General features: G+C 45.6%; 1 protein-coding gene across 3 annotated transcripts in view; it reads right to left on the reverse strand.

The window, feature by feature from the left end:
- Positions 1-830: 830 nt before the first annotated feature.
- Positions 831-22422, reverse strand: part of SLC24A4 (solute carrier family 24 member 4) — a 75117-nt gene continuing 53525 nt past the window's right edge. The window contains exons 9-17 of one of the 3 annotated variants that reach the window (XM_040411594.1): positions 20883-20936; positions 16388-16473; positions 12340-12512; positions 3502-3655; positions 2938-3104; positions 2634-2748; positions 2233-2345; positions 2072-2137; positions 831-1631 (exon numbers count right to left, since the gene is read on the reverse strand). In XM_040411594.1, the coding sequence (XP_040267528.1) occupies positions 1479-1631; positions 2072-2137; positions 2233-2345; positions 2634-2748; positions 2938-3104; positions 3502-3655; positions 12340-12512; positions 16388-16473; positions 20883-20936 (1081 nt within the window). In that variant the 3' untranslated portion in view covers positions 831-1478. Of the gene's footprint in view, positions 1632-2071; positions 2138-2232; positions 2346-2633; positions 2749-2937; positions 3105-3501; positions 3656-12339; positions 12513-16324; positions 16474-20882; positions 20937-22422 lie in introns of all 3 variants that reach the window. The other 2 variants (XM_040411593.1, XM_040411592.1) reach the window with 2 other exon arrangements.

Raw genomic sequence — 22422 nt, forward strand, 5'->3', positions numbered from 1 at the left:
GCTCCTCCTCTGCAAGCTCCTCCTCTGCTCATCTGCAAGCTCCTCCTCTGCAAGCTCCTCCTCTGCAAGCTCCTCCTCTGCTCATCTGAAAGCCCCTCCTCTGCTCATTTGCAAGCTCCTCCTCTGCTCATTTGCAAGCTCCTCCTCTGCTCATCTGCAAGCTCCTCCTCTGCTCATGAGCAAGCTCCTCCTCTGCTCATCAGCAAGCTCCTTCTCTGCAAGCTCCTCCTCTGCTCATCTGCAAGCTTCTCCTCTGCTCATCTGCAAGCTCCTCCTCTGCTCATCTGCAAGCTCCTCCTCTGCTCATCTGCAAGCTCCTCCTCTGCTCATCTGCAAGCTCCTCCTCTGCTCATCTGCAAGCTTCTCCTCTGCTCATCTGCAAGCTCATTTTTCCATCACATTATACACTGATCGTTTCCATGGTTACAGACCACCCTGCAATCCATCAGTGGTGGTCGTGTTTGCACACTATAGGAAAAAGCATCATCCTCTCTGGTGGCCGGGACCATGGGAGCGCACATAGGCAAGTGCTTTTACCTATATTGTGAAAGCACGACCACCACTGATGGATTGCAGGGTGGTCTGTAACCATGGAAACGAGCAGTGTATAATGTGATAGAAAAATGAATCCAGCCAGCAAAGGAAGCAATATGGATAATACCAATACATTAGTAAGTGCCTGGTATTAACTTTCTCTACATGATAAATGCCACTTACTGAAGTGAGACGACAACCCCTTTAATTATATCACATCACTGCCACTTCAGAGACACAGAACACTCTGGTTTAACCACATATTATATTTGGTATTTGTGCATATAAATAACATTCAATTTTTATAGACATTTTGTTATCAAATATCGAGCACAATTACAAAGAAGTTCTAGGAAACGATTCTGAAAGTCTCATTTGTGCATTTTTTAAGTTTCCAATAACTTCCTGTCCAATCATACAAAAAAAAAAAGTTAAATGTGCTTTCTCCTTGTGGACGATCGGTCACTTCCCATAGCTTCGCATATTACCAAATTACGCCAATTTCACGTCAGATCCCTGAAATCATGGAGGTCCATCGGGTTTGCAGTTGTAGCAAATAGATAAATAGTACCACATAGAAAAAGATGATTTTGCATGCAATCCGCAGCAGCACTGCCAGATAATTATCGCTAATAATACAGCATGGGCATACAGTGCACCAATCAATGGAAGGAGAATCTGGTCCCATCGTCTTCAAGACGACCTGAAGGAAATGTCCTATTGACTTTAATAAAATAGAAATCAGCAGCAATTTACACTTCATCGGAAGATGCAACCTCAGCTGGACATTTCACGTCCATCTACCTCGACGCTGGTTGACTTCATCTTCCGGGTACATTCTAGGAATCGCCTTTTCCCGGACTCCGCAGCCTGGAGAATTTCGGTTTTTCCATAGAAACGTCTCGGTCATAAGGTGAGACTGGAGATCTTGTGGTCTTTGGCCATCAGAAGTCATCCTGGCACATTGGCAAGTTGACAAAGGTGAAGACGTTGAATTCTATGAGTACGGAAAAACACAAGAAGATGCAGTACAGGAACAGGGCGTAGTATCCCAGCTTCTTGTCCAGTTTCCACTGATTGACGTGAACTCCGATGACCTGCAACAGAGAAGGTCAGGAGGTGTCATTGGTGGGGATCAGAGAGTTGGTGTCCCCTCTGATTCCTTACAATGTCTCGTCCCTTCCAAGAATCCCTAACAATACTTTTGTGGACTTTTCCTTTTAGTAATGTCAGTAGGGGTTCCCAAGGCATGCAAGGTGGACAGAGGCAGGTCAGAAGATGTTATCAAAAGGAATCTGTGAGCTGGGACCTCCAGCAAGGACACCGTCTGTCGATCTTGTATGCCTAGGGTTCATTACAAGCACAGTTGGGGGTTCTCCAAATTGAGATGTCCACGATCAAAGATTGTCTCTGGAAATCAAGAATAGATATTGCAGTTTCAACATTGGCCACTAGAGGCTCCAATTAAAGAAAAGATCTCATTTTACAGCCTGCCGCAAAACCTTAACTTAACGTTTCAGGGTGATGTTATACTCACAGTGAGGGCCACAGATCCCAGCAGCAGTACGACGGAGTACAGTAAGCCTCTGCTGTTAATTTTGACCTATCATAAAGAAAAAGACAATCATATGAATCGTAACTGTATCCGGTCAGTGTCAGGGCTTATGGAGCAGAGCGACCCACCAGCTGCCAACTTACGGTTGATCCAGAGTGAATGACCATTGTTTGTAACCCCCAGGGGACCCCCAGTCCAACCAGGATGTCAAAGACATTGCTTCCTATGGTATTGGACACGGCCATATCTCCAAGACCTGCAAGAAAAGAAGCAGAGGCCATATGTGATCCACACCAGTACCCCAGACATTCCCAACCCCATTCATAATCTCCCATGTTCTTGATCCCATATCTCCTAATACATTCTCCACACTCAAGATTGGTTGGGTTGTAGACCCTTAGTATTCAAGATGGCAACGGTATCGAAACCCAACCCGTCTTGAGTTGCGTATATCAACCAGTGAACTTCAAGACATCAGCAGCTCCGACAAGATCAGCTGAAGGAACATGGGGTAGGTAAGGAGAAACTGATGGGGGCTACCTACCTTGTCTGGCTACAATCAGGCTGGCCATACAGTCTGGTACGCTGGTGCCGGCTGCCAGGAATGTTATACCCATGATGACGTCAGGTATCCCCAGGGTGTATCCGATCACTGTCACCTGTGCAGAATGGAGGAGACATGAGTGGATCAGCAAGTGCAGATACAGCCTTACTGGTGGCCATGTTGGATGTCATCATCATCATCATCTTCCTCAGAACTTGCCCTTACATAGAAATATTTCACAGTACAGCCATGAGCCCCAAACAATTTGCCCCCCACCCCCTGGACATGATGAAGTTCTACCCACCATCCAGACCATGATGTAGGAAAAAATGGCGATCCAGACGGTGGAGAGGATGAAGGTCAGCATGAAGAAGTTCTCCCAGCGCGGCTTGCTGCAGTTTGGGATGGTAAAGTATAGCATGCAAATTAAAGGCCAGGAAAAGGCCCATTTAAACCGGTTCACGCAGCCACCTGAAGGAGGATAGACAACGGATTGTAAGCTCTTCAGTACACAGACTAGGAATGCTTACTAATATTTTCTCTTACTCCCCCTCACAGCATTTCACGTGTTAGTGAATCATTTTATGCTCCAGAGCTGCTCTTCCTCTAGGCTAGGACAGGACGTTGCCATTTCGAAAGCCATGGAGAGCTGCTACCTTTTGGTCCACCCGCTCACAGACCTCCTCCCCTCCATTATCCGTACACAGGGGCAGCAGAAACATCCGCATGACCCCAAACTCCCTGCGATCTTGGAATACAAACTCCTCGGATGGATTCCATTCATTTCAGTGGAAGGAGCAGTCAGGCAATTACCATAATATGTTCAGCCGAGAAAAGGCGTAATTTAGTAAAACATGATTTTTCTTACTGGGTACAGAAAAGGGCACCAGATAAGTGGTGGCGTCGTTGTCTTCTTGATACTCCTCTTTGTCTCCATGTAGGAGCCCATTCTCCAGCAGCTCCTGCTTCCCATCCAGGGTCATCGAACTTACCCCATTGGCAGACTGGAGCAGTCGCTGCCTCTGCGGGAACATAAGGGGGTCACAAACTTAACATGGGGTTCCTGGGAGTTGCTACAAGGTGCAAAAGTATTCACCCCCCTTGACTTTTTCCGTATTTTGTTGCATTACAGCCTTCAATCAAGAGTGATAACGTTTACATTGCCTGGTCCTGTCAATAAAAGTGCAGGGGGTGCGGCAGTTAAAAAAAGAGCAGAGCCTCTAGGTGTAATGGCAACGCCCCCGTTGCTCCTAGCGGCTCATTTGCATATATCAAAACATAATTCTTAGCAATGCGGGCACATAGGAACACGGGACCAACACAGATGCCTTCAGCTGCCAAGTGCACATGTAACAGGTCAGTCCGTGTCATAGGTACAAAACTGCTGACAGATGCCCTTAACCACTTCAGCCCCCATAGCTTAAACACCCTTAATGACCAGGCCACTTTTTACACTTCTGACCTACCCTACTTTCACCGTTTATTGCTCGGTCATGCAACTTACCACCCCAAATGAATTTTACCTCCTTTTCTTCTGACTAATAGAGCTTTCATTTGGTGGTATTTCATTGCTGCTGACATTTTTACTTTTTTTGTTATTAATCGAAATTTAACGATTTTTTTGAAAAAAAATGAAATTTTTCACTTTCAGTTGTAAAATTTTGCAAAAAAAAACGACATCCATATATAAATTTTTCTCTAAATTTATTGTTCTACATGTCTTTGATAAAAAAAAAAATGTTTGGGTAGAAAAAAATGGTTTGGGTAAAAGTTATAGCGTTTACAAACTATGGTACAAAAATGTGAATTTCCGCTTTTTGAAGCAGCTCTGACTTTCTGAGCACCTGTCATGTTTCCTGAGGTTCTACAATGCCCAGACAGTACAAATACCCCACAAATGACCCCATTTCGGAAAGTAGACACCCTAAGGTATTCGCTGATGGGCATAGTGAGTTCATAGAACTTTTTATTTTTTGTCACAAGTTAGCGGAAAATGATGATTTTTTATTTTTTTTCTTACAAAGTCTCATATTCCACTAACTTGTGACAAAAAATAAAAACTACTATGAACTCACTATGCCCATCAGCGAATACCTTGGGGTGTCTTCTTTCCAAAATGGGGTCACTTGTGGGGTAGTTATACTGCCCTGGCATTCTAGGGGCCCTAATGTGTTGTAAGTAGTTTGAAATCAAAATCTGTAAAAAATGGCCGGTGAAATCCGAAAGGTGCTCTTTGGAATGTGGGCCCCTTTGCCCACCTAGGCTGCAAAAAAGTGTCACACATCTGGTATCTCCGTACTCAGGAGAAGTTGGGCAATGTGTTTTGGGGTGTCATTTTACATATACCCATGCTGGGTGAGAGAAATATCTTGGCAAAAGACAACTTTTCCCATTTTTTATACAAAGTTGGCATTTGACCAAGATATTTCTCTCACCCAGCATGGGTATATGTAAAATGACACCCCAAAACACATTGCCCAACTTCTCTTGAGTACGGAGATACCAGATGTGTGACACTTTTTTGCAGCCTAGGTGGGCAAAGGGGCCCACATTCCAAAGAGCACCTTTCGGATTTCACCGGCCATTTTTTACAGATTTTGATTTCAAACTACTTACCACACATTAGGGCCCCTAGAATGCCAGGGCAGTATAACTACCCCACAAGTGACCCCATTTTGGAAAGAAGACACCCCAAGGTATTTCCTGATGGGCATAGTGAGTTCATGGAAGTTTTTATTTTTTGTCACAAGTTAGTGGAATATGAGACTTTGTAAGAAAAAAAATAAAAATAAAATAATCATCATTTTCTGCTAACTTGTGACAAAAAATAAAAAATTATAGGAACTCGCCGTGCCCCTCACGGAATACCTTGGGGTGTCTTCTTTCCAAAATGGGGTCACTTGTGGGGTAGTTATACTGCCCTGACATTTTAGGGGCCCAAATGCGTGCGAAGTAGTCTGGAATCAAAATCTGTAAAAAATGGCCGGTGAAATCCGAAAGTTGCTCTTTGGAATGTGGGCCCCTTTGCCCACCTAGGCTGCAAAAAAGTGTCACACATGTGGTATCTCCGTACTCAGGAGAAGTTGGGCAATGTGTTTTGGGGTGTCATTTTACATATACCCATGCTGGGTGAGAGAAATATCTTGGCAAAAGACAACTTTTCCCATTTTTTTATACAAAGTTGGCATTTGACCAAGATATTTCTCTCACCCAGCATGGGTATATGTAAAATGACACCCCAAAACACATCCCCCAACTTCTCCTGAGTACGGCGATACCACATGTGTGACACTTTTTTGCAGCCTAGATGCGCAAAGGGGCCCACATTCCTTTTTAGGGGGGCATTTTTAGACATTTGGATCCCAGACTTCTTCTCACTCTTTAGGGCCCCTAAAATGCCAGGGCAGTATAAATACCCCACATGTGACCCCATTTTGGAAAGAAGACACCCCAAGGTATTCAATGAGGGGCATGGCGAGTTCATAGAATTTTTTTTTTTTTTGCCACAAGTTAGCGGAAATTGATTATTTTTTGTTTTTTTCTCACAAAGTCTCCCTTTCCGCTAACTTGGGACAAAAATTTCAATCTTTCATGGACTCAATATGCCCCTCAGCGAATACCTTGGGGTGTCTTCTTTCCAAAATGGGGTCATTTGTGGGGTGTTTGTACTGCCCTGGCATTTGAGGGTCTCCGCAATCATTACATGTATGGCCAGCATTAGGAGTTTCTGCTATTCTCCTTATATTGAGCATACGGGTAATGAGATTTTTTTTTTCCGTTCAGCCTCTGGGCTGAAAGAAAAAATGAACGGCACAGATTTCTTTATTCGCATCGATCAATGTGGATGAAAAAATGTCTGCCAAAAAAAAAAAAGGAGGGGAAAGGCGTCTGCCAGGACATAGGAGGTCCGCCCAACATCCATTTCTCCATTCACATCAATCGATGTGGATGAATAAATCATTGCCGGGATTTTTTTTTATAATATATATACAAAGTGTTTGCCAAAGTTTATGAACACTACCACCTCCTCAGCTCATATGCCTCGGCAAACGTATCTTTTACTGCAGAGGAGAAATCTCGTCTTGCAGCGCCGCATACACCGACTTGCGTGTAATCTGACAGCAGCGCAATGCTTCTGTCCGAATGCACATCAGTGCTGCAGCTAGTCGATCGGTTGGTCCACCTGGAAGGTAAAAAAAACAAAACAAAAAAGAAAAAACCAGGCCGCAAAGCAATAACTTTATTAACTTTATAATAACTTTTGAACAAAACATATAAACTTTTTTTAACTTTTTGAACTGAAAGTTAACTTTTTTGCTTACCGGTTATTTTTTTTGGTTTGTTTTTTTTACCTTTTATAGAACAAACCTCTCCTTCCCCATTGGACAATGTGCAAATAATGTACTTCGCCCAAAGATGTGGCGAAGTACATTATGCACTTTATCCCAGGTGAAAGGAGAGGTTTGCAGCAGCTGTGAGTGAAAGGGCCCTAATAGCCCTGTGCGCCTGTCCTGTGAGATGCAATCCCTATGCTAAGTGTACCTGTGTATGGTACTTCCGGAAACACTCTCCAAAGCATAGGGCAGGGTGGTCAGGACAGTCAGGACAGAAATAGCGGGTGTCACGCCTTATTCCACTCCTGCTACAGACACAACATTTTTTTCGGGGTGGCGGTCGGTTTGAGGTACCAGGAACGACACTGGGGAAATGTCGCTCGTGTAGACGGCTCACTACACTGGTGGTTGGGGCCACGGAACCTCCTGGATACAGGAGGTTCGCGATGATCTCTTCCTGAAATTTGAGGAAGGATCCCGTTCTCCCAGCCTTACTGTAGAGAACAAAACTATTATAGGCAGCCAATTGAATTAAATATACAGACACCTTCTTATACCAGCGTCTGGTGCGTCGGGAAACTAAATAGGGAGCCAACATCTGGTCATTGAAGTCCACCCCTCCCATGAGCGCATTATAGTCGAGGACTGAGAGGGGCTTTTCAATGACACGGGTTGCCCTTTCAATTTGGATTGGCGTGTCTGCGTGAATGGAGGAGAGCATGTAAACGTCACGCTTGTCTCTCCATTTCACCGCGAGCAGTTCTTCGTTACACAAGGCAGCCCTCTCCCCCCTTGCAAGACGGGTGGTAACGAGCCGTTGGGGGAAGCCCACGCGACTAGGTCGCGCGGTGCCACAGCAGCCAATCTGTTCTAGGAACAAATGCCTAAAGAGGGCCACACTTGTGTAGAAATTGTCCACATAAAGATGGTACCCCTTGCCAAATAAGGGTGACACCAAGTCCCAGACTGTCTTCCCACTGCTCCCCAGGTAGTCAGGGCAACCGACCGGCTCCAGGGTCTGATCTTTTCCCTCATAGATCCGAAATTTGTGGGTATAGCCTGTGGCCCTTTCACAGAGCTTATACAATTTGACCCCATACCAGGCACGCTTGCTTGTGATGTATTGTTTGAAGCCAAGGCGCCCGGTAAAATGTATTAGGGACTCGTCTACACAGATGTTTTGCTCAGGGGTATACAAATCTGCATCTGGGACCTGAGGTGGTGTTGTCGCTAAAGTGCAGGAAAGGCAGGATGGTCTCAAAACGTGTCCTGGACATAGCAGCAGAGAACATGGGCATGTGATGAATCGGGTTCGTGGACCAATATGACCGCAATTCATGCTTTTTAGTTAGATTCATGTTCAGGAGAAGGCCCAGAATTTTTTTTAATTCGGAAACTTGGACTGGTTTCCACCGGAAAGACTGGGCATAAGAGCTTCCCGGGTTGGCGGATATAAATTGTGTGGCATACCGATTTGTTTCTGCCACGACTAAGTCCAAGAGCTCCGCAGTCAAGAACAGCTCAAAAAATCCCAGGGCCGAACCGATCTGAGCCGTCTCAACCCGAACTCCAGACTGGGCGGAGAAAGGGGGAACTACAGGTGCGGCTGAAGTTGGTGACTGCCAATCAGGGTTTGCCAGCACCTCAGGGACTCTAGGGGCTCTACGGGCCTGTCTGCGCGGTGGCTGCGACGGGGTAACTAGTGCACGTGCCACCGTACCAGCTTCAACTGCCCTTCTGGTGCTCGCCACGTCACCATGTTGTACGGCAGTGGTGCTGGTACTAGGTCCAGGGAGGGCTGCGCTGCTGGTGTATGCCTCACTACGTGATCCGGCAGCAACAGCCCCACTCTGCTGCCCTTGAAACGGTAACAGGACCGCCGCAAAGACGCAATCCTGCGTACGGCGGTCCTGAGCAGGTTAAAAGGGGGTGTCCACTTTTAGGAACCAACCCCCCCCCCCCCCCCCCCCCTTCTCCTTAGCTAGAACGGATTTTAGACTTTTTGAGCTTCTGAAAGGTGCAGAGAGAAAGGGGCTTGGCTTTTTGCTGCCGCTGCCACTTTTACTATAACTTTCGCCAGAAAGTGGCAAAAGTTATAGCTGAAGTCTATGCCCGCCTGTAGCTGGAGTAGACACTTCAGTTTCTGGCGCACGGCAGGGCAGAGATGTCCCTGATTTTTTTTAGGAGGCTTCTACCTTTGAACAAATCGAGTGCCTCTCACGCCAGCGCAGGGAGATCAAGACCGGCGGCGGATGGATCTTCCAGTCTTGTTATATCTCCCCCAATGTATCCACCGGTTTCCGTGGGAAATCAATGTTGTTTATAAAAATTTCAAAATTGTTTCCCATTAAAGCAGAAATGAAACATCATGAAGGGGTTTTCTGTGGTTTGCTGAGCTGGAGGTGGTGCTGATTGTATTTAAAGGATAACTACATTTTCTAGTATTTTTCTGTGGAATGAAAGAGGAAAGAACTGTTCTAGCTTTTACTGTTCATGATGGTTCTATGTTTCACATTGAATGACCGAAGTATTGAAAAATTGGATTCGGCTACTTCGCCGAATTTTCCAAAAAAAATGAATTTGCTTTGTGATGAATTACTTTGTCACGAAGCTCATTTCATAGCTGATCGTGGCCTCTGACTGCAATACAGCCTAAAAAAAACAAATAAAATCATACTTAACTCATCCATTTGATTACGAAGAGGCGGCTGCCGCCATATTGATTGTAGATCCAGTGCGAAATCTCGCGCAGACCATGTTGACGTCCTCATGTAGGCCGGCCATACGTCACCACGCACGGGATTTTGCACTGGATCTTCAATCAAGATGGCAGCGCTCAAACGGATGAGGTAAGTATGATTTTTTTTTTTTACAGATTTTACCGCCATTCAGGGAAAATCGATTTGTTACCATGAAGCACGAGGAAATTCGGCTTCGCAGAAAATAAAATTTTCCCTGAAATTCGGATCGAATTCCACTTCGTGGAGGTCGATTCGCTCAACGCTATTTCATATCTCACTTGGGTGTAGTTCATACTTCAGTGATTTGGTCAGTGTTTGGTCAGTGTTTGGTCAGTGATTTCCATCAGTGATTGTGAGGCAGAACCAGAGAACAGGTGCAGATCTTTCCCTTAGGCCTCTGGCACACGAATGCTGTGCATCCGTTCCGTGCATTGGGGACCGCAAGTTCTATTTTTTTTGCGGTGCGGAGGCACGGACAGAAACACCAGGGAAGCACTCCGTAGTGCTTCCGTGGGGGTTCCGATCCGTGCTTCCGTTCCACATCTCTGCGATTGCGGACCCATTCAAGTGAATAGGTCTGCATCCGTGATGCGGAGTGCACGCGTGCTAGTGCCCGTGTATTGCAGACCCGCCGTATGCGGGCCGCAACACGGCCACGGGCACACAACGGCCTTGTGCAAGAGGCCTTAGGGCTCCTGCACACAAACGTATTTTCTTTCCGTGTCCGTTCCGTTTTTTTTGCGGAACGTATGCAAAACTATTTATTTCAATGGGTCTGCAAAAAAAAACTGAAGTTACTCCGTGTGCATTCCGTTTCCGTATTTCCGTTCCGCAAAAAAATATCCTGGTGTTGTGAGCTTGAGGTCAGTTGCCCTTCAGCCTTTGTTTGAGCTGGAGTGCTGCTCTTATCCTGGATATACCATCTGTCCAGTGGGAGGGCCTCCTAGCTAGACATCAGTGTCGACTTGATGTCTCCCCTATGTTCCCTATGTATTTACCTTCTCTTGTATCTATGTTTGGTGTAGGTTATGTGCGGGGTCTGTTGTATGTCTAGTGGTCGTTACATTTCTGGCTTGTGGGTGTCTGTCTTCCAGCATGTTTGCTAGACATTTCCCCTGTGAGTCGCATAACCTCTGGAAGGGGGTGTCAGTGTTCCCCGGAGGGGGAATCACAAGTCGGTGAGCAGCTCTGCCTGGGGCCGGCATGCTTTCTGTCTGCATGAGGTTCCGGTTTTAGTTGTGGCCGCGGCAGGTAAGTGCGTGTTGTTTCTGGGCTCTTACCTGCCGTTTCAGTGACTGTTTACTGGCTGTCCTTTTCCTTGCAGCTAGGCCGGTGGAGACTCCTGTTCATCCACATCTGGGATGAACAGGTCGTCTCCTGCTCCTAACCTTATTTTGAGGATCCTCGGGGCTACTCAGGGTTCGAGGTTCCTGTGTATGAGCCCACCTACCATCTGGGTCTGCTCACACGGTTAGGAGTCAGGGCCAGGGTTAGGGCGGCTCTAGGAGGTGACCTGCTCCCTTTTCCTGGTGGTGCTGCTTCCCCGTTCTCCTCACTTTACGGTGGGGAGTTTCCCCCGACTCCCCACCGTGACACCCCCTTGCCTGACCCGGTCTGCCAGCAGACATGCATTAAACACTCTCAGGCAATGCAGAACGCAAAGCTCAATGCCCTGGATTCCTGATAAATTTAATTTTGCTTTATTATTGAGCAGAAGAAATTGTAATAAGACAATGTAATAAAAAGAAATCCGCCTTGGCCTCACCCACTTTATGAGAGTTCATAAATAGGGAGCTCATACTTAGATTGTGAGCCCCATCAGGGACAGCTTGATGCTAATGTCTATGAAGCACTGTGGAATATAGTAGCGCTATATAATAAATACAATCTGAACATCAAAATTCTCAATATATTTACTCCAGACAACTGGCCTAAATACACTGATAAACCTTCCCGTACAGTTCTGAATCTCTGCTTCCCTTCACATAATATATTACCAAACTGGCTGCCTGCAGCCACCACTAGAGGGAGCTCAGTGCACAGACATTTACACAGTTACTGTAATAATCTCTTTGCACTGAGCTCCCCCTAGTGGTAGCTGCAACAAGTTGGAAAGCGATGAAGTACACAGCACTGGGACCTCCCTAACCCTGGGCCCGTCAGCAGTGATGTGGTCTGCCTCCATTGAAGGTATGCCACTGTAACTAGTATTTTATTCTTAGTCTGGACCGCAGCTATAGGGGATGCAGAGGTAGTAGTTGCACCAGGACATAAAGAGGCAGCAGTATTATAAATGGTGCATGTTAGAACAGGGGCCCCTTTGCCATGTGGTCCCAAAAGCTTACATTTTTAATATTAGAACCATATATGTGCTGTATATGAAGAAGAGAAATGGTCGGTAGGACGTTATAGTGCAATCATCTCCATGTCTGGTAAAAAGATTATTAAAATTCAGAAAGATCCCCACAGCATGGTAGGAGATGAAAGTATTAGTTCAAGGGAACCAATGGCACCCCGAATTTATAATGAAAGGGTTAATAAGACACTTTACAGTCCTGTCAACATATACAACGCTGGCTTGGCATCGAGCAAAAACAAGACATTAAAAAAAGCCATCTCACAAGCAGATACCTCATTAATTATGATCCTGCTCGCCATCCGTAGCCTGGTCCTCGGCGGGAACTTATTGGTGATCATGATGCGTAATCCGGCCTCAGGAAAGCGGTACTTGGGGGGACTGGAGCAGATGATCTCATCGACCATCACCACCGAATTCTGGCCATGGTGATGCTGTTCTCCCCTCACTGCAAGCAGGTACATGTGGGGTTAAATTAATTAGAAAGCCCCCCCCCCCCACCAGTCATTGTAAATGTGTCAGGCACCTTGGATTTATTCTGCGCCCGCTGCAACTTTTACCAAACTCATTGCTGTAACGAGTACAAAATGACACCTAGAAATGTTGGAATCCGCTTAGTAAAAGTTGCATGAGGGTTCAAATATATCCAAAAGCCTGGAGCTACATGATCACGTCTGGCCCTGTCAATCAAAGTGCAGGGGGCGTGGCAGTTGCAGAGTGCGCAGAGCCTCTAGGTGTAATGGTAACGCCCCCGTTGCTCCTAGAGGCTCATTTGCATATATTAAAACATAATTTTTCTCAGCAATGCGGGCACATATGAACACGGGACCAACACAGATGCCTTTAGCTGCCAAGTGCACATGTAACAGGTCAGCCAGTGTTATAGGGACAAAACTGCTGACAGATGCCCTTCAAAGGGGTTGTCTCACTTCAGTAAGTGGCATTTATCATGTAGAAAAAGTTAATACAAGACACTTACTAATGTATTGGTATTATCCATATTGCTTCCTTTGCTGGCTGGATACATTTTATCCATCACATTATACACTGCTCGTTTCCACGGTTACAGACCACCCTGCAATCCATCAGCGGTGGTCGTGCTTGCACAATATAGAAAAAAGCACCAGCCTACGCGCGCTCCCATGGTCCCGGCCACCAGAGAGGCTGACGCTTTTTTCCTATAGTGTGCAAGCACAAGCACCAATGATATATTGCAGGGTGGTCGTAACCATGGAAACGAGCAGTGTATAATGTGATGGATAAAATGTATCCAGCCAGCAAAGGAGGCAATATGGACAATCACAATTCATTAGTAAGCGCCTTGTATTAACTTCCTCTACGCGATAAAAGCCATTTGCTGAAGTGAGACGACCCCTTTAAGGATTAATGCACACGTTCAGGATTTATGTGCAGAGAGTCCGCCTTGAAATCTGCAGGTATTCGCAGGGAAATCCGTGCAGACAATCCGCATCAATTGGTGCAGATTTACATGCGGATTTTACTCTCCCCATTGAAGTGAATGTAGAAAATCCAGACAGGAAAAATAAAATAAATTGACATGCTGCAGATTTTAAAATCTGTGATGCGATACAGGGACGTCCATTGAGTAATTAGAACTTAATTGGTACCAATTAAGAGGCGTATCTATATATTTGTCATTGTCTTTTATATTGACTAATAAAGATGTAATTCTTGTACTCTTACTGTGTGTGGCTTTAAATTCTTTTTGGGGTTCTAGATTTTAAAATCTGCATCCAGTACATGAGAATTTCAAATTCTCATAGAATACAATGTGCATGACCTACGGTGCAGATAATCCACATGCAATCCTGATCATGTGCATTTGGACACATTAAAGGGTGCCGGGCATGCAGAGTAACACAGAGTAACTAGCACCGCTGAAGGGGTAAGCAGACAGGAGATACAATGTTAAAGACACAGGATTAGTGCTATTGAAGATTTAAAGGGAAACAACAGTGCCTGAGGTTCCTGCTTCATTAGTTGTGTTATTAATTAATTGAGAAAGTCAGCTCGTTAGATAGAAGGCAACATTAAGGGTTAAATAGATTTACAGTGTTTCCCAACCAGTGTGCCTCCAGCTGTTGAAAAACTACAAAGTGCGGGCATGCTGGGAGGTGTAGTTTTGCAACAGCTGGAGGCACACTGGTTGGGAAACACTGAAATAGAAGACCCTCTCTTATGCTTTGACCCGACCTGCCCTTTCAGAGACCCCCTTAGTGCAGCTCATCTGTTCTATAGACACGGTTGATAACAGGGATAAGGATGAGATAGTCTGCAGGTTTACTGTCCCTTTAAATAGTACAAAGAAGAAACACTGTGGCTCTCCAGTATCTATGCACATTGCCATCTTTTAGCTCCCCCTGGTGGACACCACAGGCGCTGCATGGTGCTGTACTGTTTCCATAATTGGCGCTCCGCTCGTACAGACCACCGGTACAGAAGGGGCCACTGACTCCTGCGCTCCACAGGGACGATTGAAGTTCACATCAATGCGAGGAGCTCCTCAAAGGGGGAACGTTTTTTTTTCGCGCAGTTCTAACTTTGCCCTCATTACTCACGACCTTCAGTGAATCAGTCGCTTTAGTCATCTTTATTTAACTTGTGATAAATTCACGTAAGTTCAGTTCCTATTTTCTATTTTTACGGCCCCGTTCTTCATGTTGGGAAATCAGAAAGTATTTCTGAGAAAGATAATGTGAGAAAGATACTAAAGGGACTAGGAAATTTGCTGATAACCCAGGCGCGGTGCCTTGTAGGGCTCGCTCAGCTGAATGTAATGATGCCTTACACTTATCCCCGGATTTGCGGACCCATTGAAGTGAATGGTTCCGCATCCGCGATGCGGAATGCACACGGAACGGTCCGCAATACGGCAACGGGAAGCACACGTTCGCGTGCAGGAGGCCTTAGAGATCCGTTGCATCATTCTGGAGGAAAAGTACTGTTAGGCCTTATGCAAATGAGCAGTTAAGTGCACTGAGGGCGGACCCAAGCTGCTCTGTGCACCCTTTCTCCTCCTGCTTCCTCTGCCAGCCCCTCCTTCCCCTTCTTGATTGTAAGGGCCAGGTTCTTGTAGAGAGGAAGCAGGAGGAACAAGGGTGCACAGAGTGGCTTGGGCCTACCCTCCGTGCACTTAAAGGGGTTTACCTTAGGATAAATCCTCAATATCAGATCAGAGGGGGTCTGACTCCCAGCACCCCTGACGATCAGCTGTTTGGAAAGGCTCTGCGGAGCTCTATGACTTCTTCCTAGGCCAGTGACGTCATGTTCATCGGTTACATGGCCTAGGTCTGTGATGGATAACCTCCGGCGCTCCGGCTGTGGTAAAACTACAACTCCCAAGATGCACACTTGCTTGGCTGTTCTCAGAACTCCATAGAAATGGATGGAGCATGCTGGGAGTTGTAGTTTCACCACAGCTGGAGCGCCAGAGGTTTAGCCATCACTGGTCTAGGTGCAGTCCAGTCCCATTCAAGTGAATGGGCCTGGGCTGCAATACCAAGCATGGCCACTATACAATGTAGGGCGCTGTTCTTGGTATGCTGTGAGGTGGCTGCAGCACTCACCAGAGCACCACAGCCTCTTCAAACAGCTGATCGTCGGGGGTGCCAGGTGTCAGATCCCCACCGATCAGATACTGATGACCTATTTTGAGGCTAGGTCATCAATAATGTACTCCTGGAAGAAAAAAAAACTTTAACTGCTCATTTGCATATGGATTAAAAGTACCTTTTCTCCAGAATGGAGCACCAGATCGTGAAGTGGAAGATATCATTACCCTCGGCTGAGCTAGCCCTACAAGGCTTTGTGCCGAGTTTAATACTACATTTCCCCTGCACAGCGTTAAATGATAAAATTGTATCTGTCTACAGCCACCACTAGGGGGAGCCTAGGATCTTACCGTATACTATGTCATTCATTTGTCATCAGCTCCCCCTGGTGGTGGCTGCAGGTGACAGAGGGGGAAGTAGCTAGCTTCTCCTCCTAATAAAAATCAATACAATTACCTGGGACGTAAAGGAAAAGGAAGACCTAGGATTGAGACACAGACTCAGGACATCCATAGCTCATTGTGATCAATGGAGGAAGCAATAGGGGCACTTGGCAGGTCGCTATGTCGTACTCTAGTATTTTCCCTTTAACAGTGTGGGGGTCCTTCAGAAAGCCGGATATCGCCCCCTTTTTGTCTTTACACCCTTGATAATATGACATCCGCGTGGGTTTCTCCGGTCTGCTTACCCTTACCTTTCCACAACAGGGGGACCGTGGGGTCATCACACAGCGGGTCACAACACACATTACCGTCTTGCAGCTCGCTCCCAATTGTGCAGCCGTTCCCTAAGTTCTTGCGTTTGATGGTAAAAAACTGCTGCATTTTCATATTATACCTGTTACAAAGCAAGAGGAAAAAGTTACGATCCCCCCCACCAAAAAAAAAAAGGAGATTAGAGGGGTTGTCCAGGAACCAAATCTACTCACCTCACCCATCTCCTGCTGCTCCTGTGTGCCCCCCCTCCCCCCTCCCTTGCTGGTCACTGGTCACCTGGCTCCAGCGATGATGTGTCGACCTGATGTGTGACCGCTGCAGCCGATCGCTGTGACCTCAATGGTGTGAACTCATCATCCTCATCATCACTGGAGCCGGGAGAACAGAGATCAGGCAGGGACCCGGGAAGCATCGCAGAAAACCTCTTGTGCTATTTTATAGCATTTTACATTGTTGTAAAATAAATAAATAAATAAATAAATACTGTGTCTGCACAACCCCAACGGCTGTCCGCCTCTGACCGGCACCTTACAGTAAATATCTAGATGTATCTACATGTTACAGAATATGTTATACTCCAAAACTGCACTTGCAATTTTAGTAGTTGTCATTGGAAACAGTCAGCAAGGCTTGCAGACAGACACAATGCTGACCTCCTATGAGGCCTCTTGCACACGAACGTTTGTTTTTTCCGTTTGCATTCCGTTTTTTGCGTTCCATAAACGGGAACCATTCATTTCAATGGATCCGGAAAAAAAAAACTAAAAGGTATTCCATATGCCTTCCGTTTCCGTATTTCCGTTCCGTCCAAAGATAGAACATGTCCTATTATTGTCCGCATAACGGACAAGGATAGGACTGTTCTATCAGGGGCCGGCTGTTCCGTTCTGCAAAAAACGGAATGCACATGGACGTCATCCGTATTTTTTGCGGACCGCAAAATACTGAAAAAGCCACACGGTCTTGTGCAAGAGGCCTAATGGGCGTGTGGGGGGGGGGTGCAGTTAGTTTTTCTCACGTCAGAGAACCTGGTTTCAAACTGACGCTTCTGTGAGAGCTCAGGTGTCTGAATAAGGACTGAATGTCACCCGTTCTGTGCATTGGGGACCGCAAATTGCTGCACAGGCACCGTCCGTGTGACTGCCACAGACGGATCAAGACCCTTTCAACTTGAATGGGTCTGTGATCCGTCCGCACTGCAAAAAAAATAATAGAACAAGTTCAATTTTTTGGCGGTGCGGAGGCACTCCGTAGTGCTTCCATGGGGTTCCGTGCCTCCGTTTCGCACCGCACCTTCTGGATTGCCGACCTATTGTTTGCAGACCGCAATATGGGAACCGGATAAAAATGGGCGTGTGAATGAGGCCTAATTGTGAATGATTTTGGGTGCAGTGATATAAAAGAAACTAAATACTGCAAGATAGACAGAGATATAGATAGATATCTATCATTGGAGTGCTGCCTCATCATTTGTTTTTGGATAATGTCTATGGATTTTTGCCTAAAGATAGATAGATAGATAGATAGATAGATATGAGATAGATAGATAGGAGATAGATAGATAGATAGATAGATAGATAGATAGATAGATAGATATATATGAGATAGATAGATAGATACTGAGAAAAGTCTCCAAGATAACCTGAAGATCCTGGAGAAGTTCAGTAACACGTGGGCACTGCCCATTAATCCAAAGAAAACCAACATCATGGTGTTCCAGAGAAGAAACCATAAACCAGCCGGTCGTCCTCCCTTCCTGCTAAACAACTGTCCACTTCCAGACACCGACAGCTACACCGACCTGGGCCTAGGAATCAGCCAATCAGGGAGTTTCAAGAAAGCCATGGAAACACTGAAAGACAAGGCGAGCAAAACCTTCTATGCCATCAGAAGGCGTCTCTATCACCTTAAAGCACCAGTGACCGTCTGGCTTAAAATCCTTGACACCATCATCGCCCCAATCCTCCTGTATGGCAGCGAAGTCTGGGGCCCAGACATATACCCAGACCGGGCAAAGTGGGACTCTGGGCCAACAGAACTGTTCCACCTAGAACTCTGCAAACACTTTCTCCAGGTCCACAGGAGCACCTCAAACAGCGCCTGTCGAGCAGAACTGGGCAGATTCCCACTCTACTTTGCTGTCCAGAAGAGGGCGCTATCATTCAGAGCCCATCTTCATAACAGCAGTCCCAGCTCCTACCATCACAAAGCCTTGCTACACCAAGAAGCCCCAGAAAAACAAAGCACCCTGCAACAAGTCACCCAAACCCAGCCTGCCAAGCCAACAACCAATATAGCCTGACAAAGGGCAAAATCCAGAGGACGATGCACAAGTACAAAGAGGAGTATATTAGCGTCTGGAGGAACGACATAAGAACATCACAGAAGCTGACAGTATACCAGAGCCTGCAGAGGGAGTACAAACTGGCCCCATATCCGGAGAAACTCCCCAATCCAAAAGACCGACAGATCCTGAGCCGGTACAGACTGAGCGCCCACAGCCTGATCATTGAATCCGGGCGTCACCGACAGAGGTACATGCCCAGGGAGAGCAGACTGTGCCAGCAGTGCGACCAGGAGGCCGTGGAGGATGAGGCTCATTTCCTTCTGCGGTGCCCCAAATACTCAGCAGTGAGGGAGACTGACTTCAGGAGACTGTCTGATCTCTGCCCAGACTTCACCTCCATGGAGGAGAAAGAGAGACTGCTGGGGGAAGAGGAGAACACAGCGGCACAACTGGCTGCCATAGACTGAGAGGAGCCTGATATACCATGGACTCCTATACCCCCAACCTGGATGTGTCCCCATCCCCCAGCCCTACCCAATTATTTCCCACTTGCTTTGGCAATGCTAAAATTTATTTAGTCCTGCGAATAAAGCTGATTTGATTTGATAGATCAATAGATAGATAGATAGATAGATATGAGATAGATATGAGATAGATAGATAGATAGATAGATAGATAGATAGATAGATAGATAGATAGATAGATATAACATACATAGATAGATAGATATTTGGAGATTCTTCTGGAGCCATTAGACTATATTTCAACAATGATCTTAATCTGTTACTCAGTGAATACAAAGTGTCTAATCTTTGGTAATAACCATGTGATCCCGAGCGCAGGCTTCTAATTGGCCGGCACAGATTATAAGTGATTATCCCCTCAGGATGCGCAGCGCTCACACTTTCGGATTCCTTACTTAACCAGCTGCTGTTAACTCCTTCAATGCCACTGTGGTACAAGAAATCAATATCCTGAAAAATGCAGGGCCAGGGGATTGACCATTTAGGACTGTGTTTAAGGGCCCATAGCCAGAAAGGGCCACAACCCGGCTTGTCCATATTATAACTATGGTGAGCTGTAAAGGGCCCGTGACTATTACTACCTAGGGGCCCGCATCGCCCTCAGTCCACCCATGATCAGATTGGATACATTGTAACATGGAAGCCTTGGTGATGAAACTTCCATCTGTCTTCTCTCCGGTGCAGGCGGGGTTAACATTTTACTCAGGGAGAAAGATTGACACGCAGCTGAGGTCATACTGGACAGTTACTGGTTATACTGGGATCATGCTGTTCTGTGATGTAATGGATATCACATGTGTAACCAGAATAGACCAGTGTACAATCCATCTGCTGCTGGAGGATCAAGAAGACCCTGGGAAAAAGGATACTGTGCCTCGAAGTGGCCAAATTGGATAACGTAAAGGGACTACACCCATTAAGAAGGACCCGTCCCCTCTCCTGACATGTCTGTTTTAATAACTACTTGCATTACCCATGTAATAACATCTCTGGAGCATCTATTCTTATGACTATGTTGTGCCGTCCCTCTATTATTCCTACTAGAAGTTCTGAATGAATTACTAGCAGATGGGTGTTGACAGTTGGAGGAGGGCGTCCCTGCACAATCTGACACTGCCAGCAGTGATTTAACAATATCAGACTGTGCAGGCACCCCCCCCCCCCCCAACTGGTAACACCCATCTGGACCTTCACTGCAAAATGCTAGAGATGCATTTAGAACTTCTAGCCGGAATATTAGAGGAATGACGCAACATTAGTCATAAGAATTGATGTTACTACATGGGGAATGTAAGTAGCTACTAAAACAGACGTCTCAGGAGAGGGGACGGGTCCTCTTTCAATTAGGGAATCTGAAAGACAACAAACATGATGCTAAACTGCTGAGATCACTCATCTATATAAAGGTTCTACTGTAAGGGACATAAAGGTAGTGACCATGGTGCAGGAGGTTTCTGGACGTCCACAGTTTAGGTGTACTGGCCCTTTAAATGGTGCGTAAACTGGCGTCTCTTGCACTGCTATCTCCCCCTGCTGTACACTGTTGGTATTGCATTACCCTCAAAAGCTGATGACTGTACGACTGAGAAAACAACATCACTGACATAAAACAATGGTCTCCAACTGGGGGTGTTCCAGCCCTTGCAAAACTACAACTCCCAACATGTTTGAAGTTTACCTACATAAAATATGGTGAGGCAACTAGAATGATGCACTTACTTCATAATGAGTATGTAAATCAGATACATGATGATCAGTATCAAACTCTCCCACCTGCAGATCACAAAAGACACTTAGTTACCAATAAGACGGGGTCACTTCGGCTGGGACTTGTAGTGCTACATATTCTAAAAGAGATGTTATCCTACAGAAGTTGTCCAGCTGATGAGAAACTACAAATCCCAACATGCCTTGGCAGCTTTAGGGTGTGAGGGCATACTAGGAGTTGTAGTTACTTAACAGTTGAAGAGTCTCAGGTAGGAGACTACAGTCTGAAAGCATCTAGGGATTAGCATTTAAAAGGTTAAAGATTTAACCGGTTTAATAGTACAGGATAGCTAATATTTTAACTTTGTTATCATACATTTCACCACCAGGTGGCGCAGTTCACCTGCAGAACCCTGAACTCACAGTGAAGCTCCCCTTAGAAATAACAACATACAGTATATACAATAGAGAATATATAAAATCTGCCTTTTGGATCAGTTATTCTTTATTTTGTACCCCGAATGCATAATAGTACCAGACTGATTCTTTCTCACCTCTAAACCGTTTACACCTTGAGATTACTTATTCCCACTGTTTATATTGCATCAGCATAATCTGCAGGCTTGTACAAAGATAGTTATTAGCTATTATAGTTATTACTCACGTGGGCCTTAAAAATTTATTCATTTACCCCCATGAATAATTTAGCTACTTTGTAAATATATGATATTATTAATCATGTACTGATCCTAAGTTACATCCTGTATTATACTCCAGAGCTGCACTCACTATTCTGCTGGTGCAGTCACTGTGTACATACATTACTTATCCTGTACTGATCCTGAGTTACATCCTGTATTATACTCCAGAGCTGCACTCACTATTCTGCTGGTGTAGTCACTGTGTACATACATTACTTATCCTGTACTGATCCTTAGTTACATCCTGTATTTTACTCCAGAGCTGCACTCACTATTCTGCTGGTGCAGTCACTGTGTACATGCATTACATTACTTATCCTGTACTGATCCTGAGGTACATCCTGTATTATACTCCAGAGCTGCACTCACTATTCTGCTGGTGCAGTCGCTGTGTACATACATTACTTATCCTGTACTGATCCTGAGTTACATCCTGTATTATACTCCAGAGCTGCACTCACTATTCTGCTGGTGGAGTCACTGTGTACATACATTACTTATCCTGTACTGATCCTGAGTTACATCCTGTATTATACTCCAGAGCTGCACTCACTATTCTGCTGGTGCAGTCACTGTGTACATGCATTACATTACTTATCCTGTACTGATCCTGAGTTACATCCTGTATTATACTCCAGAGCTGCACTCACTATTCTGATGGTGCAGTCACTGTGTACATACATTACTTATCCTGTACTGATCCTTAGTTACATCCTGTATTATACTCCAGAGCTGCACTCACTATTCTGCTGGTGCAGTCACTGTGTACATACATTACTTATCCTGTACTGATCCTGAGTTACATCCTGTATTATACTCCAGAGCTGCGCTCACTATTCTGCTAGTGCAGT

Source organism: Bufo bufo, chromosome 11 (genome assembly GCF_905171765.1).
Source record: "Bufo bufo chromosome 11, aBufBuf1.1, whole genome shotgun sequence".
NCBI classification, from domain to species: domain Eukaryota; kingdom Metazoa; phylum Chordata; class Amphibia; order Anura; family Bufonidae; genus Bufo; species Bufo bufo.